The sequence below is a fragment of the Theropithecus gelada genome, chromosome 2 (genome assembly GCF_003255815.1).
Source record: "Theropithecus gelada isolate Dixy chromosome 2, Tgel_1.0, whole genome shotgun sequence".
Lineage (NCBI taxonomy): Eukaryota > Metazoa > Chordata > Mammalia > Primates > Cercopithecidae > Theropithecus > Theropithecus gelada.
In genome coordinates this window covers 88,065,598-88,082,832 of record NC_037669.1, presented here as the reverse complement: position 1 = coordinate 88,082,832, position 17,235 = coordinate 88,065,598, and the positions used below count along the sequence as shown (strand labels likewise).

The 17,235-nt window shown below is 55.3% G+C and overlaps 1 protein-coding gene across 3 annotated transcripts in view; it reads right to left on the bottom strand.

The window, feature by feature from the left end:
- Positions 1–522: 522 nt before the first annotated feature.
- POC1A (POC1 centriolar protein A) overlaps positions 523–17,235 on the bottom strand; it is an 82,403-nt gene continuing 65,690 nt past the window's right edge. For all 3 annotated transcript variants that reach the window (XM_025377693.1, XM_025377695.1, XM_025377694.1), the window contains one exon: positions 523–1,277. In XM_025377693.1, coding sequence (XP_025233478.1) covers positions 1,179–1,277 — 99 coding nt within the window. In that variant the 3' untranslated portion in view covers positions 523–1,178. The remainder of the gene's footprint in view (positions 1,278–17,235) is intronic.

Below are 17,235 nucleotides of genomic sequence, written 5' to 3'. Positions count from 1 at the left end.
TGTCAGTCCAGGCTCTGAGGCATGAAGGCTCTGCTTCCACCTGAAGGCTGCAGAGGCTGGGAACTCACTGACCACGTGGTACTGACAGTTCCTGGGAAGATCTAACACCACCTCCCATTCCCCAGGGCAGAGCAGGTGTGTTTGAGGATAAAGACCTCCTTGGCTGGCTGAGCCCAAGAAGCCGAAGACGGAAGGCACGGGCGACACACAGACACAGGGAAAACACTTGCCCTGGCTTCCCCAGCAAAGGGGCAGAGGTAGGAGACTATGGAAGCCCTCTGGAGCAAATGGAAACTCAGGTGCCTGAAGCCTCCAAATCCCAACAGAAGCAGTCAGTGGGGGCCAGCCAGGGGGAGGTGGGTGCATGCAAGGGCTCTGACTGCCCTTGTTCCCCGACACCCTGAACAGCTGAAAACAGGGGTGTCCTGGCCTCAGAGGCAATCCTGGCAGAGGCCCTCCCAAGTCACCATTCTCACTGTTTGGGCCCTGGGGATGGGAAGATTGATTAAGCATCATCCAGCATAAGCCACTCCTGCAACAAGTGCAATGAAGTCACGTTTAATTTTGAGATTCCTGTGCTCTCACTCACGCAAGGAGGAGGAAGCCACCTGGCTCCAGTGAACACGGGTGGAACAGAAATCAGGGCCACTGAAAGCCACCACCCACTCGAGAGGGCTTGTTCCCGACAAACCTGACTCAGATGGGCCCACTTTGGGCCTTTAGTCAGATTTAGAGAAACCCCCCGGCTCATCCAATCAGTGTGCAGTCAATTTCTATGCCATGGCAGGGGTGGCAAAAGCCAATCACGTGTCCAAATGATGAGTGAAAATCAAGGCATGGTGGGGCCACCTCCTCCAGAGGGGGAGCCACAGTCTCAGGACCCCGAGGGAGCAGGCATTTTCAAGTGGCTCCTTTACATTAAGGAAAATGTGGTCCTCTCAGTCGGATCTGAAGCATCATTTGTGTGTGAGCCCGGCCCACTGGGGACCTCTGGCTGCCAGGTGGAGAGCCTCCTGGTGCAGATAGCAAGATGGAGGGCAGAACTGCAAAAATCCAGGGCTCCGGTATGGATGTGATTCCCACAGAGTTCAGTTCCCTTTATTTACCCAAGTCCCACGGTACAAATCCCTGGCCTGCCACCCGCAAATCAACCGAGCTCCTGATTCTTGCTCCCCCGATCACGGTGTTGCTCTCTGCATGATTAGCTGCTGGTTCTCTAGACACTGCTTCAGCTTGTCTTCTGTCAGTGTCAACCGCTGCTCCAGGATGGAGACTGTCTGCAAAATAAACAGTGGTTGGGTCAGAACACGGAAGGGCCACCAGGCTGCTCTAGGGACCCTCCTTGGCCAGTCCCCACTTGGCTGCCTCAGCCACTGCCCAAATGCCAGCTGGCTCTTTCCACCCAGGGGTTCTGCCAGGCCCCTTGTCTCTGGTGCTATTGGGACAGCCCTCGCCTTTATGTCTGTTTCTCCTGGCTCTGGATGGCTGATCTCTGATGTTTGTGGGCAGGGGGTGGGGACACAGTGAGGGAAACTAGATGGCAGGTCCCACAGCCTTTGGTCATTTCTCGAGAACCAAGGGGTTAGGAACCCCTCACCCTGGTGGCCTGGCATTTAGATTGGACTTCTGGAGCAAAACCAGCTTCCTTGTCTGAGCCAGGCACTGTCCATAAACAACTGGAGACCATCAACCACCTCCACTCCAGAGGTGAGAAAACTGCACCCACAAATGATGGCACTCCCTTGGGTCCTTCTCCTCACACCTGGAAGAGCCTCCCAGGCTGGCAGGGAACAAAGGCAGAGAGGTGAGTGAGTCCCCTAATCCCAGGAGGGTCTCTGCCTGTCCAAGTCCAATGAGGACTACTATAGGTTATGTCATCTGGGACTTCAGCCCAGGGCAATCACAGGCCATGACAACTTCATCTCTCTGATCCCACTTTCTCCTCCCAGTGTGAAGGACAACCAAGCTCATGGCCTAGGTAACTCAGCAGCCCAGCAGTTGCTCACCCTGATGGTGCTTGTCGTCATGCTGCCTTCCTGAAGCTGGGACCTTGCTCTCCTGGCCTCTCTTACACACCCAGCATAATGGCTCACCTGCGGACCTGCCTGCCTAGCCTGCCAAAGGCCCCCAGCTGCTGGAGCTGTGTGTGCTTCATGGGCCAGGGCCAGTCTTGCAGACATAGCTCCCAGACAGGCTGGCAAAAGCTGCCCTCCTCCTCTGGCTTTGGACAGAGTGTCAGCAGAGGGGCAGCACTGTCTGGTAGCCTGCATGTTCCCCAAAGAGGGGCTGGACCAGAGCAAGCCTGCCCCACTCATCACTTGCACAGTTGGACCATGCTGGCCATGACGCCTCTGGCGTCATTTCACTTCCCTCTTTAGGGTTGGCTGAGTGCCTTACTGTATGCCAGGCCCCCACCGGCCACTGGATGAGCCCATGTGAGTATGGCAGCCTTGACTCTGATACCGTGCAGCCCATAGGCATCAGGAGGGTCGGATTAACCTCACCTGTGTGCTTTCCCAAGAGGTTTTGCCCCCTTCCCTGGGGCTCCATGAAGTCCTGGGCCTTGGTCCAGTGGAAATAAAACTTTCTTTCATACATTTAATATAACATTGAAACATTTTAGGAGGGAGTTTCCCCTCTAAGGCTGCTATAAATTCTTGCAGCATCCCACACGGATGTCAGCTGCCGTGGAGGGTGCTCCGCCTGGTGGCTGGCCCCTTCTAAACGAGCCAATCTGGGCTGTGAGGGCTCTGAACCCTCTGTCACTGGACAGAGCCTGGAAAAATGCTGCCCATGGAACACAAACTGCACCCTGAGAGGCAGAGCTGAGCTGAAAGAGACCATCACATTCCCCCTGTGCTGGCCAGCCAGCCAGCCAGGGAGGGGGTCTGCAGCTCATAAAAGTGGCGGCGGAAACAGCCCCCGGCTGGCCTGGGGCAGCATTCCTGGAAGTTTCCACTGGCTGCTGTGAAACTCACAGGGCCAAAATCATTCTTCATCCAGACTTTTTCCGATGGCCCCAAACTCAAGGCCACAGCAGAGGAGCCTGTTTTTCCTCTTCTGCCTTTATTATTTTTATTTTTTTTCAAACTTTTCACAGGAGATGAAAACGTGGAGATAGTGGGCCCAGAAAACGTGTGCGAGGTGTTGGGCCAACGTCAATACGGGGGCCTCCACTTAGTTCCATAGGGGGCCCATACTTCAGCTCAGTAGGAATGTGACCACTAAATGTGTCTAAATTATTTGAAAAGAGAAGCATCACCTGTTTCACAACCAGCCCCCTGCATGAAGGTGCCACCCTGTTGAGGCCTTCCTCTCAGAGCTTTGAGGATCACTTCACAGCATAGTAGACAAACAGGCTTTTTACGAGGCCCAACACCCCCCAAGGCAGTTTCTCCCCCTCCAGCCTAGCTTCAGAGGAGCTGTGTCATCTCTGCGTTTGGTCTCGGCTTCCCCTGTTCCTTCTCTGCCAAGGTGCCGGGTGGTGGCCACCATCAGGGAGAAAGAAGTCCACCAGGCCCTTCCCAGCACATGTGATCCCAGCTGCCCCCACTCTGAGCCAGGAGAAGGCCTGGGAGAGCAGGATGCTTTTTGGATTTCTGTACGTTAGAATGCTGTCTGGCATTCTCTGCTCCATATAGTTAAAAAAAAAAAAATCCTACTTTCTTAAAATTTTTTATCTTTTTCTTAAAAATCAAATTAATAAAGCACAGGGCCTCATTTTCACAGAAAATGGTGACTCCTTATAGAAAGTGAAACATGGAAATCTTTTTTTTTGAGACGGAGTCTGGTTCTGTTGCCCAGGTTGGAGTGTAGCGGTGCGATCTCGGCTCACTGCAAGCTCCACCTCCCGGGTTCACGCCATTCTCCTGCCTCAGCCTCCCGAGTAGCTGGGACTACAGGCGCCTGCCACCGTGCCTGGCTAATATTTTTGTATTTTTAGTAGAGACAGGTCTCGATCTCCTGACTTCGTGATCTGCCCGCCTCGGCCTCCCAAAGTGTTGGGATTATAGGCATGAGCCACTGCGCCTGGCTGAAACATGGAAATCTCAAATGCTGCTGGTGTGCCTTCCCTCTACAAGGGGAAGGAAGGGGTTTCCCCATGATGGAAATGCCCCACTGGGCATCCAAGTGGCAAAGTGAAGACATACTCAGGGCTGGTGGCACATACAGGTGGGAGGGCTGGCAGGCCACCTGCAGGGAGTCTGTCCGGACCACAGGCCCAGAGCAGCCAGGACAGGCCACCACAGTGCCACTGTGCTTCCCCAGCTGCACAGCAGCTGTGGGAGGAGGGCAGGAGAGCATCTGAGATGGCAGAGGGGGTGCGTGGGGGGCATCCCTGGCACAGACCGGTTTGGAGCCATATCATGTGGCCTTGTTCAGAATGTAACTTTACCTGTCGGTTCAGAACAAAAAGTAAGCATATCCCCATGCGAGGGTTCAGAAAATATGTGCTACCTCGGTGTACACAAGCCACTGCTGTTCCCGCCTGCTGCCTAGTGGCACAACTCCCAGTGGGGCCCAGCCAAGCAGGCTGCTCTCCTTGCCTCATGCTCCGTCCACCCCGGGAATTCTCCTGCTACACAGCGCCTGTCCTCCCCAGGCTGGAGACAAGGCCACACCTGCCCTGGAGGGTGAGGGGAGTGCTCTGCAGGCAAACACCTCTGCAGCCTCCCCGGGTCCACACTCCATAGCCTGGCAGCCTCGACTTTCATTTATTCAAGGGCAAATGAGCGCTGACCTTCCAAACAGCTCCTTGATCACACTGCCTCTCACCCTGTGCTCTGTACAGGGGAGCAGGGGCCAGAGGTCTGGTCCTAGCCCCTCAGAAAGTCCCCAAAGAGGTACAGGCTGGGTCGGGTGCCAGGTGTCAACAAGGGAAACTGCTTTACCTGACACAAGTGTCCATGGCTTCTGACATTGAGGCAGGGTAAAGGGAAACTGACACAGGGGTTGAGGAGTCCAGGGCTCTGGCTGCTAGAGGGGCAGCCTGGGCAAAGTGGCCAGGAAAGATGGCCCATCTCCCAGAACTCCCTCATGCTGGGGTCCAACCTCCCACAGTGCGGCCCCTTCCATCTGCTGACCTTAGAGAAACCAGGCAGCTCATTCCCTCTCCCAGGACTTGGTGCCGCCCTGGGAACATTCTTAGGTCCTCCGTGCAGTATGAGGGGGACCAGCAGGAAGTCCTGGGACTGGGCTCTGGGCGATTCACCCTGATGATTGACCCTCTGCTCCGTGGGCTTCTCTTGGCAGCTGACTTTCATGGGGCGCTCGTGTGTACCAAAAACTTCCAAGAAACCTTCAGTGTAGGAGCTTTTATCATCCCCATTTTACAGATGAAGAAACTGAGGCACAGTGAGATTAAGTAACTTGCCTAAAGTTACACAGCTTATCAGTGACAAGCCTAGGCTGTGAGCCCGGGTGGCCTGGCTGCAGTGTGTAAGCTAAAGCACTAGGCAGTGTGCATCTTGGCTCTGTCCCCATCAAGAATGCCAAAGGAGAGGCCTGCTGGTGTCCCATCCCACTTCCAGCCCTGATGCCCAAATGCAGGCAGCCTGAGGAAAGACTCGGGGATCCCTGTCCTCACCCAGCAGCAGCACCTGCTGTCCTGGTTTAGGCTGCCTGGCCTAGCTGCTCCAAATTAAATGAGCAGAAGCTCCTACCTCAGCCAGTGGGAATGGACAGCCCCTAGGGTCACCCACCCCCTCACATTGTCAGCCTCACGTGTCACCTCCCCCTGAAAAGCAGTCTCTTACCTGGCTAAACATTTAGGTTTGGAATTATGACAAAGGTCATAAGAATAATTCATGTGAATCATGAAAACTCAATGTAATAGGAACTGAAAGGACACAGAGACAAGAACCTCCTCCTGGATATGCAACGAGAAGCTGCCCCAGTCGCTTCACTGTCAATGCTTCTTTCACCGGCACTTGTGCCACTGCAGCATTAAGTGATCAGTCCCAAAACACACTGTGGAACTCACCTGGGTCACTGCTGGGTGCCCCATCCCCTGAAGACAAGGTTCACCTTTAAACAAGGTACCTCTCTCTCCCTAAGTCGGAGTGACAGGAAGCTGGAGTGAGGACCCTATGGCCTGGGCACTGTCACTCTTCACCCGATACTGTCTGCCTCCCAGGTCAAGGCCCTCATGGCCAGTGTCAGGAAGCCTCATGGGGTGTGGTCAGCAGGGCTCCAGAAGTTTTATATTCAAAGTCACATCTGCCTGAGGTTCACCTGGGGGCTCATTTCTGAACCCTTTTCCTACTCTGTTACCAGCAATTTCCAGGAAGCCATGACCCTTCTCAAGAAAACCTTGGTCTTCAAATCACTTGTTTGCCATCGAATGTATTCTGCTGTTTCTCTAGACCAAGGGTTAGCACACTACTGCCAGTTGCCCCTTTGTGTAAATAAGGTTTTATGGATACGCCTGCTGGCTTCTGTATGGTCTCTTCCGTACGGTATCTGCCTTCTGGGTCCATGGCAGGTTGAGTAGTGGTGACAGAGGCTGTATGGCCCACAAAGCCTAGAATCTTTACTGTTTAAATTTGCTGACCCTTGCCCTCGCTCTTCACTTACTCAAACTCTCACCAAGCACCTCCCCGTGCTGGCCTGTCCCGGGCCCAGGGTGACAACACCCAGACAGACTTGGCTGGGCCCACAGGGTACACCCCAGTTCAACGAGGCAGATGCTACACAGGCACACAGACAGTGGGCTACACTGGGGGACAGAGGGGCAAGAGGGGCAGGAAGAGGATCAGGACCCAAGGAACAGTGTGCGCGAAGGCCCTGGGCTGGCCGCTAACAAACGGGAAGGATGGACCAAAGGAGGCGCGTGCACTGGAGCAAGAAGAGGGGGTCTTGGGGGAGGCAGGAGATGGGGTTGGGCCCTGCAGGTCACGCCTAGCAGCTTCATCTTTACCCTCAGAGCAGGAGGGTGCCAGGCTGAGGGGATTTGAGACCCCTCTGGCTACTACACAGGGACAGTCTGCGAGTGGCTTTACGGCTGTGAGAAGGTGAGGTGCAGGCAAGAGAGAACCAGAGGGGATGATGGTGGCTTGGACTGGGGGCAGGAGAAGCCAGGAAGGAAAGTGGATAGAACCAGAGATAGCCACAAAAAATGAAGCACCAGTACCTGGTGACGAGTTAGATGGGGGTCTGAGAGAGGAGGAGATGTGCTCCAAGGCCAAGAACACAAGACAAGGACTGGCCCTGCAGGAGGGGCAGAAGACGGGCTCCAGATTGCACAGGCTGAGTATGAGGACCCCCAAGAATGTTGAGAGGGTCTGGCAGGCATGGGGTGGTCTGAGAAGCCTGAGCCAGCAGCAGAGTTGCTCTGCATTTTTGAGACTGGGACTACTGAGGATCCTATTGGGGGCAGCCAGTGGGTGAGGAGGGAAGAAGGAGGGGGAAGGGGGAGGGCAGCGGACCCACAAGGCCCCTGCAGGCTGGAGAGCAGAGTCCAGTGCAGGGGAGCCAAGGGCCTTGCCAGGACCCAGGGTGATGTCAGCGATGGGCTGAACCTCCTAGAAAGCTCCTTGGTGGGGATGAAGGAGGGACTGCCCAACCCAGGTGACCCAACAGGGAGGATGCTGAGATGCTGGGGACCAAAACCAAGAGCATGGTGACAGGCTAGCTTGGGTTGGCTCTCTTGGGTTGGACAGTGGATCTAGGAGCTCAGGCCAGGTGGTGGTAGGGCTTTCAGCCATGATTCATCCACCTGAGTTCTCCAAGGAAAATCCCCCCAGGAGAGGCTGAACAATGGCATTCTATTTGAATCCTAATTTTCCTGCTCAGGGGACACTGTGATCTGTCCCATTGGGGCAACATTCAGAGGGCGAGTGTGCCTTCTCTCACTCGCAGTTCAAGACGTGTAAGACGTTTTATGTAACACCTTAAAGGGCCTTCTGAGCATGGTATAAAAAGAACTGATTTTAAAATGACAGGCTTTTATTTTTAGCCCCCTAAAAATTGTAGTGATGCCCAAAGAAGCTGCACTGAAATACAAGTCCTCAGAGACATGTCTGGCACCTGGGCCCCCAACTCCAAGTAGAAGAGGAACACTGGGGACATTTCAACAGACACCCCCAGTCTGCACCTCACTACCTCAGATGTGTCCTTCTCTACTGACATAGAGTAATTAGATGTCTGCTGAAAGCCTGCTATGTGCCCCACAGGGCTCCGAGGTTGGAACAGTTGAGCCCAGATGCCATATCATCCTCCATGCCCACCAGTGGCCCAAACTGACCAGTTCAGATGTCCTGCCTAGGACAGAGCCTGGGTTTATGCAGCTCTGCTGGCCTCAGGTGGCTGGGGGGAGAGCCTTAGCTTCTCTGATGTGTGTGATGGGGACTCAGGCATCTGGGGCATCACGAAAGTTCACAGGGGCCTCTGCATGACTACCCAGCTGGCGAGGGGCACGGGTGGTGTGACACTCCCACGGGCTCTGCAGAGGTACAGGAAGAGTTCCTCTCTGGACAGGCACAGAGAAGGTGGGAGCATAGTGCTTCCGGAGAGGGTGAAGCCCCCACCCTCGTATGTGGCAAAATGAGCAAACAAGGACAGGTGCGACTCACCTGGCTGCGCCTCACACCCCCATGGAGTAACGTACGGTCCCTCGTGCCCACTTTCTCCCCTCAGGTCTAGTTACACCCCAGCACTCTCCCTGGGCTACGTGGGCTTTTCCTTTGTCCCTCCTTTCTCCTGCTGGCCACCTCCTACCAGTGTCAATTCCCCTTCTTTCAGCCCCAGCCTCTTTTTCTCCCTAGCTTGGTTTCCTCTTGAGGTGGGCTTGTCCTGCATTTTTTTCTTAGCACTTTTCTCTCAGTTCTATTTCTATTTCCTTTCAAGGCCTCTTCATTCCCTTTTCACTCTGTGTTTGGTGAGAGAGCGAGGGGAACAGGAGCAGAGTGTGTGTCTGGCCACCAGGGACTGAGCTTCGGGTGGAGTCAGGCCCCTGCCACGGCTCACCTGCTATGGGGCTGATGCCAGGGCTGCCCGGCCTGGGAAGGACAACATCAACTCTGCCAGGAAGGCCTCTGGGAGAAAGCAACACAGGATGAGCTGATGCAAGTGCTTTCCAAGTACTAGGTGCAGCAGGTGCAAAGGCCCTGAGGCACACTCTTGGAACTCTCAGGAGGCCAGGGTGTTTGGCCTCAAGTGGTTGAGCAGGGAAGAGATGTGCGCTCTAGGGCCCTTAGCTTGAAACAGAAGGGAACAGAGAATCCTCCACTCCCTGGCACTGCCTCACCAGGCTCACAAGTCTGAGCAGGCACAGCCAGGGAGGATGCTGCTCCCACATGCCTGTGGCCAGTTTGTAGAACGCTGGTTCCAGAATAAACTCTGGGAGAAGAGCCTCGACCTAGGAACTGACCACAGCCACCTGGTCCCACAGGCCATGAAACGGAAGGACTGGTACTTCAGAGCACAGACCAAGGTCACACCCTCAGAGACATGTCCCTTCGAGGAGCTGCTCCTCCTCCCATGACCACTGTCATCAGCACCTTTGCTGAAGGCTTCCCTCATGTACTCATGTGCGAACATGGCAGGGAAGCTGGAGCCGTAACTTCTCCAAAACTGAGGAGTTGTGGGACACTCACAACCGTCCTCGGGGGCAGCCAACAACATCATTCACTTCCATACATCTGTCAGGCACCCACCACAGGCAGCAAACAAGGGACCCTAGCTCTTGGGGGCTTCCGAGCACTGACACGGCCGCAGCACCAGTCCCGTCTAGGCTCGGGGAAAGCTACTCCACCACCACTGACAGCAAAGAACATTTTAGGAGCAGGAAAGAACAAGGCTGGCCAAATCCTTAAAAATACTTCTCCAAGTGCAGGCCTCACTTGAGGATTACCCACTCCATCCCCCGCCCCCCAGCTCTGGGGCAGCCCCTCTTCCCAGGGGCCTGGTGCTCACCTTGGCCAGGGTCCTTCCCCATATCCACATCCTGCTCTTAGCAGAGCCCTGGGTGGTGGTACCTGGGGCCCTCCTTGGTGAGTGGTACTGGTTCCTATGGGAGCCTCCTCTGAGCTGGAAGACAGGTGGCATGGAGGTGGACAGGGTGGTTGGGCCAGACTGATGGGTGGAGGCGGAGCCAACATCCAGCCATGTGTCCCACCAAGCACTCTGCCTGGGCTGGGGACACAGTGGCAAGGGGAGCTGCAACTGTTCTGGGCTGGTAGGTTTGCAGGGAGGCCAGGAGATATGGCATCAGTGGCTGATGGGGCAAAATGGGAAGCTGCACTGACTAAGGGAGAGGCAGCAGCTGGGTAAAGCCTGGGAGAGGCAGTAGGAGGGTGAGCACACAGGACCATGCTGTCCCAGGCCCCCCTGGTGGCCACACGGGGTTGGTCAGCATATCATTGGCAGGGGTAGCCACATCAGGGCTCTGCCCTCGCCAGACTCAGGCAGGCACCCCATCCCCTGCCCCAGCTGGGCTCCTCCTGCACTAGGGCCTTCCAGGCAGGGTTCGAGGTACTTCCCTCTTGGCACTCAGGTGCCCCTCCTGCCTGCTCCTCAGTCCCCATCCTCACACCTAGGCTTCCTGGTGACTCCCCTTGCCCTACTCCTGGGACACTCTTCACCCTCTGCCTCCTCACTGCTTCTCCATGACTCTTTCCTATCTAAGAGCTCAGGAATAAAGGCCAGACTCCGTGGCACGGCATTCCTGTGGCCCTCCAGGCCCTGTGCTGCCCACCAATACTGCCTTCCCTGCCCAACCCCACCCACCTGAGGCCCACCCACTCTCCTACCCCAGGAGCCTCCTTGCCCTGGCCCCACCGCTCGGATGCTTGCCTTCCTCCCCTCACGGGTGTGGGCCCTCGGAAAATGCCACTGAAGGATTCCTAGTGGGGAACCTTGGTCCCATGTGGTAAGCACGAAGGCTCTTCAGCTATATGGCCTAGGTTCAAAGGCAAACTTGACCACTAACTCGCCAAGCAGCCCTGGGCAAGTTACTAGACCCAGGGCTTCAGTGTCTTCGTCTGTAAAACACATCTCTCGTAGTCACTGCAATATTCATATTAACAGCTAATATGCATGTAGCACTTGCTCTGTCTGGCTGGGCACAGGCATGCACTATGGGGAACATGACTCCTCTAGCCATTGCCCTGGCTGAGCTCTGGGATACTGGGGGAGCCATGGGCACAGATGGGGCTTGATGAGGCCCCAAATAGGGCAGCCTGTGGTCAGGTTTGGGAGGGTGTAAGCCATTGATGCACGTGGTGGTCTGGCTGCTTCTTAAAGTTCTCCTGTGATGAAAAGCTCCTTTTAATCATTTCCTGGGTTGTGGTTGATGTGGGCGCCCCCACGAGGTCCCCCTGGTGGGGCTGGGGTTCCCAGTCTCCTCCCCACCAACACAGGAGCCAGATAACTGGGCTGGAGGTGGGGTGGCCCCAGCTGCTCTGAGTCTCAGGGAGAGGGTGCAGTCACCCAGCCACACCACTGAGGACATTTGTGGCAGGCCAGGGCAAATGTCCTTGGGCTGGCCATTGACTCAACACCCCTGCACTGAATGTCTAACTTTCCTTTGGCTTCACTGCAGAGATGAAAAATGTTGAATTAGTCTCCCCTGTAGCATGGTTTTGACTTCACTCAGATTCTGAAGATCTAAAACAGATGCAATAAAAGGGGAATCTCTTTGCTGTGGGGTCTCATGAGCTATCAAAACAAAGCAGGGCTGCCGGGCCCCACTGCCTACCCTAGCTCTGCACTGTCTCCTGCCAACTCCAGCTTTGTCACTTGGTATACGCCTGTGTGTGTGCACACGCAGGGCCCTGCCTTGCTGGTGGTGCCCTGGCTAGCCTGCTGCCACATGTCAGCAATGACTGGGGGGCCAGAGGAGCCAGCCTAGCCATCTGCAGACAGGGCCTGCTGGTCTAAGCCCAGCCCTTCGCACTACCGAAGGCTCTGCCTCCTGGCCCCAGCCACCACCCAGCACCTTATGGTCTCCATCTCAGGGGCCTACATGTCAGAGGGTACAAACGATGCCCTTCAAGCAGCCTGTGGACATCAGTCAGTCTGCGTGCCAGTGCCATGAGGACAGAGATTGTTGTCTATTCTTCCTCATCACTGTCTTCCTGCTCCTAGACAGCACCTGGTACACAGCAGGTGTACACTGAGTACTGACTGGATGGACAAATGCCCAGCCCTGAGTGCTGTGGGAATGCAGGGAACACAGGTCTGGTGCCTGTCAGCCCAGGTCCCCCAGGCCAAAGGGCAGCCCTAATCTAGGGATGGGTCCACCCAGCTTGTGAGGAATACTCACCCCAGGGTGGGTCTCGGACCTGGTGGGCTTGAAGGGACAGAGGAGAGTGGGGCAGGCAGTAGGAGGGGCCAGCCCCCACCAGCTAGTCGTGGGAGGAGGAAGCCTCATTGCTTTGGCAGGAAGTGGGGGTGGGAGTCAAGGAAGCAGTCCAGTTCCTCCCCTCCCCTCAGTCCTGGTCTGATGATGACTAAAATCTTCGAGGCCTGAACCTCAGAAAGGAAGGAATGGAGCTCCCCTCTAATGCTGATGTCTGACATGCTAACATGCCCAGGATCACAAACAGCCGATTCACAAAAGAACCAATTTCTAAAAAATTCTTCCCAATCTCTCTAGACCCAGCAACTGTCTTTTTAACCACTCCCCCTAACCCCACAGTCTGCTGCAAACAACAGAAAATGAGCTTTTGGTCCCTTGAGCCTACGGTCCATGGTTCTGTTTCACATTATCTCAGGGATATAGGATTTCTCTGACGGTTTTGCATCCCCCAGCCCCCACCTCTACTGAGGATTAGCTTCGGGAAGTACATGAAACACTGTTTTCTATTAGTGGATTAGCCACCAGATTAAGGAATCTTGGCTATTTACCTACCTCATGGCTTAAAAGCAACTCCTTTTACATGAACACAGCTCTCTTTTCCATATCACTCTTTCTCCCAAAAGGAGAAGCTATAAAAAGTGGGTCCACTCAGACCATTCATAAAATCGGATGCTCCTGGGACCCATGGGGTGCTGCTCACACCCAAAGGGAGGACCTGAGTCACAGCCCCACTGACACGGGGTGGGTTCAAGCACATCCCTGCCAGCCATGTACAGGCCACCGGGGAAGCCAAGTGTCTGACCGGGATAGGCCCCAAGGTGTAGGACACCAGTCATGCTTGGCCATCAGCTTTGCTGGACTCTGACTCCAGGGCTGAGCATGGGGTGTGGACCTCGGCCTTGGTCGCCTTCTGCATCCCATTTCTTCAGAGGCTGACTTTTCCAACAATCCATATAAAGTAGTTAGTTAACTACTTTCTCAAGACCCAATAAAACATTATCATCCTAAGCCAGAGAGACAGCTTGATAGCTTGCTGGAGGCCTGGAAGTCTCAGTATAGTCTGGCAAGTCGGCTGCAGCTACCACCCAGCAAGGCCACCTCCGGGAGGAAGAAGGGCACAAACCACTAGGGATGGAGTCTCAAGGCTCCCTATCCTGCCAAGCATCCACTGATCCACAGTGGGGAAACCTGGGCAATAATCTTTTCTGGAGCCACTGGCTGGGCCCAGATCAGAAGGGCAAGGGGCAAATAATTGCTTCCCAAATGCCATGCTAAGTTCAAGGCTTCCTGTGCTTCCTCAGCCATGGCCACTGTGGGCATGATGAGGTTCCGTACCTATAGTACAGGCCTGGATCAGGGCCCTTAACAGAGCGCATGGGAGGAAGCAGCAGGCCCGACTACAGCCCTTCCTGGCCCTGCTATGGTGGTGCCTCATTCAGGAAAGCACCAAGTGGTCACGGGGTCAGCTGTGATGAACTAGGCTGTGGCTTGCTTAATCTCAGAGCCATGCAGGCCAGTTTGGGGCTCCTGTCATAACACTCAAGGCCCCTTTCTTGTGGCCTGTGTTTGGCCTTTCCTTGGAGGGCCCTCAGGTCCCAGAGGAGCAAGGGCAAATCACCTGGAGTGCCCTCCCTTCCTCCTCTCAGAGCAAGCCTAGATTCAGCCCAAATGAGATGTCCCTGCATGGGCCTCTCTCCCCGCTCCCAGCCTCTGCTCTCCACCACCCGCTCCTGCCTACCATCTCCCAGCCCTCCCTCATCTCCAAGCCTGCTCAGAGCCTCACAGAAGAAATCTCATACGACCGACCATGAACATTCCCAGGCCCCAGAGGTAACCACAGCCACTGCCGAGCCCATCTGGCAGGCAGGGGCCTTCAATCTGCAGCCTCTTTGGGAACAGGGTGCTTTCTGCCACAACCACAGATGGGATAAAAGATGGAAAACCGGCCGGGCGCGGTGGCTCAAGCCTGTAATCCCAGCACTTTGGGAGGCCGAGACGGGCGGATCACGAGGTCAGGAGATCGAGACCATCCTGGTTAATACGGTGAAACCCCGTCTCTACTAAAAAGTACAAAAAACTAGCCGGGCGAGGTGGCGGGCGCCTGTAGTCCCAGCTACTTGGGAGGCTGAGGCAGGAGAATGGCGTGAACCCGGGAGGCGGAGCTTGCAGTGAGCTGAGATCCGGCCACTGCACTCCAGCCTGGGCGACAGAGCGAGACTCCGTCTCAAAAAAAAAAAAAAAAAAAAAAAAAAAAAAAAAAAAAAGATGGAAAACCTGAGTTTTTTGCCAGACCCCCATGGGAGCTGCCATCCAGTCCCCCGGCAAACACGAGCTTGACCGTTTTTGAGTGCTGTTCGCAGGCTGCGTGTCACAAGGGAGGCAGGGCAGTGGCCCTGACCTGAGACTTGGGGAAGACGCAGGTTCCCCTGTCCCGCCGCATTTGCAAAGCCAGAGGAGCCTTTGGGAAAAATGCCAAAAATAGTAACAGGGCTGGGGAAGGGCCAGGAGCCCAGACAGACAGACATTTCCCCAGTCCCTCTGCCACCAAGTGTGTTCCTGGCACAGACCAGACAGTGTCTTGGGTCCCTTGTCCCCCAGAAGCAGCCTCTTAACAGAAGGAAAACAAGCCTCTTGTTTCCAAACCCCCACAAAGAAGTTCAGGTTGTCCTGAACATGACTCTGGCCAAAAGGGCAGCCCATGAAGGTCCACAACAAGGAGGGTGGCTACATCCACTCTGGACCAAGTAGGTGAGCTGGCTAGATGTGCTGATGCAGAGAGCGGGCCCATTTTTGCAGAAACAACCCACCACCACCCTTACGGCCCTGTCTGTAAGTGGCAGCAGTGTTAGGAGGGCTGCACACGCCCTCCTGGGATGTTGGGAAGACGCACCGGATGACTTTCACTCTATACCCTCCCAACAAATTCTGTCTGCGAGCACGTGGGAGGACCGATCCCCAGGGAAAATGGTATAACTATAAAATTGGGTGTATATTTCCATAAGCAACAGCAAGCCCTCCCAGGAAAGAGGGATACAGAGAGCCCCTGAGAGTGGTGAGGCAGCTTGGCCCACATCAGGGCCAGGCACTGCCACCTTCCCCACCAGTGTGGAACCAGATGCCTCACCTGAGCAGCCTATCAAATAGGAACTGCCAGGACTACCATGGGTGTGTGGGGGGAGCAGGTTTAAGGTATCTTGAAGCAAATAGGCCATTCTGTATCCCCAAAGCAAACAGGCAAAAATCCTTGGCTTTGCTGAGTTAGGACAGCAAAACGCAATGACTTGAACATTTAACAAAATTAAATGCGAAAGAGATGCAAACAAGCAGGGCTGGCGGGCCTGCTCCCTGCCTGCTCCCCACCACATGCGTTTTCAAGTCCCATAGCCCAGCAGCCTCCATGAGTCACAGGAACTGGAACGTGACATCACAGCATTGCTGTGGCCAGCCTGAAACACTGGGTGCCATAAAAAAACAGTTGGAGCAGGAATTTCATGGCTTGGTATTTTTAAAAAGCAGCAAGACGTGAAACTGGAGTCAAAAATAACTTTGCTGTGGGCTTCTGAGGCAAAACCACCAAGCCGCGTGTTGGGCCTATGCCGGGCCCCCCTACAGCAGCCTCCCCAGCTCCTGGGTCATTGTCCACACCCCCGAGTTCCACCCCCTTGCCCTAAGGAAGGCCCAGGACCTCTGCAACTTCCAGATACCACTGGAACCTCCGTTACTCCTGAGGGCAGCTGAGCACTGTGCAGCAGCCCTCTGGCCTCTTGAGGGTTCATGAAGGAAGCCACAGGGCCGGTGTGGAGGTGAGCTCACGCAGCAGTGACTATTTGTGGAAATAGCCTCTCTCCCTGCTCACTGGCGAGTTTTCTGGCATCTGTGAAAAAGACCCCTAGATCACCTGGCAGCACCCCCAAGAGCACGAGGGGAAGGAGTACCAGGGTCAGGGTCAGGGCCTCTGCTTGTACACCCCCTGAGCGCCCATCCCTGGGCAGGCCGGCCTAGCAGCCTTGGGGACTGGCCTGGAGTCCTCCAGGGGTGCTCAGAACAGAGGAGCCTGGCCTGGGGGCAGGCAGATGAAACAAGGCCTCAGGGGAAGTCCTGGCCCCACCTGAGAGGCTGACCTCTGCTGTCCACCCCATGGGACCGACAGACAGAGGGGCAGTGCTTAAAATCTCCCCTCGTTGGAAAGCCAAAAAGAGGCAGAGCCGGGTCTGAGCAGCTGCAGCTTCTGACTCCTGGTCTGGGTTTTTCTCTGGAACCCTTGGGCCTCTGGGGTCGAGCCAACTTTCTCAGAAGACTTGAGGCAGGCCCAGCAGGTGAGTGATCCCAGGGAAGCCACAGGACAGGTGTGTGCTCTCTCCAGAGGGGACAGGGGAGGGGTGGGTCTCAGGACAGGCTCAGAGCAGGGCCCTTGGACCCTGAGGGAGGGGCATGTGATCTCTCAGTGGGGTGGGGAGCTCGCAGCATGTGACGCCCACACTCCTGACCTCAGGCCTAGCAGTTCCTGAGAATTCCCACAGGGGGCTTGAGGAACAAAAAGTCCTCCAAAGAAAATCCTCAGTTCCATTGTTAGGAAATACACGTTTCCTAAAAACCATTACAATATCTACATTCAAAGAATGTACTGTCTGGCCGGGCGCGGTGGCTCAAGCCTGTAATCCCAGCACTTTTGGAGGCTGAGACGGGCGGATCACGAGGTCAGGATATCGAGACCATCCTGGCGAACACGGTGAAACCCCGTCTCTACTAAAAAATACAAAAAACTAGCCGGGCGAGGCGGCGGGCGCCTGTAGTCCCAGCTACTCGGGAGGCTGAGGCAGGAGAATGGCGTAAACCCGGGGGGCGGAGCTTGCAGTGAGCTGAGATCCGGCCATTGCACTCCAGCCCGGGCAACGGAGCCAGACTCCGTCTCAAAAAAAAAAAAAAAAAAAAAA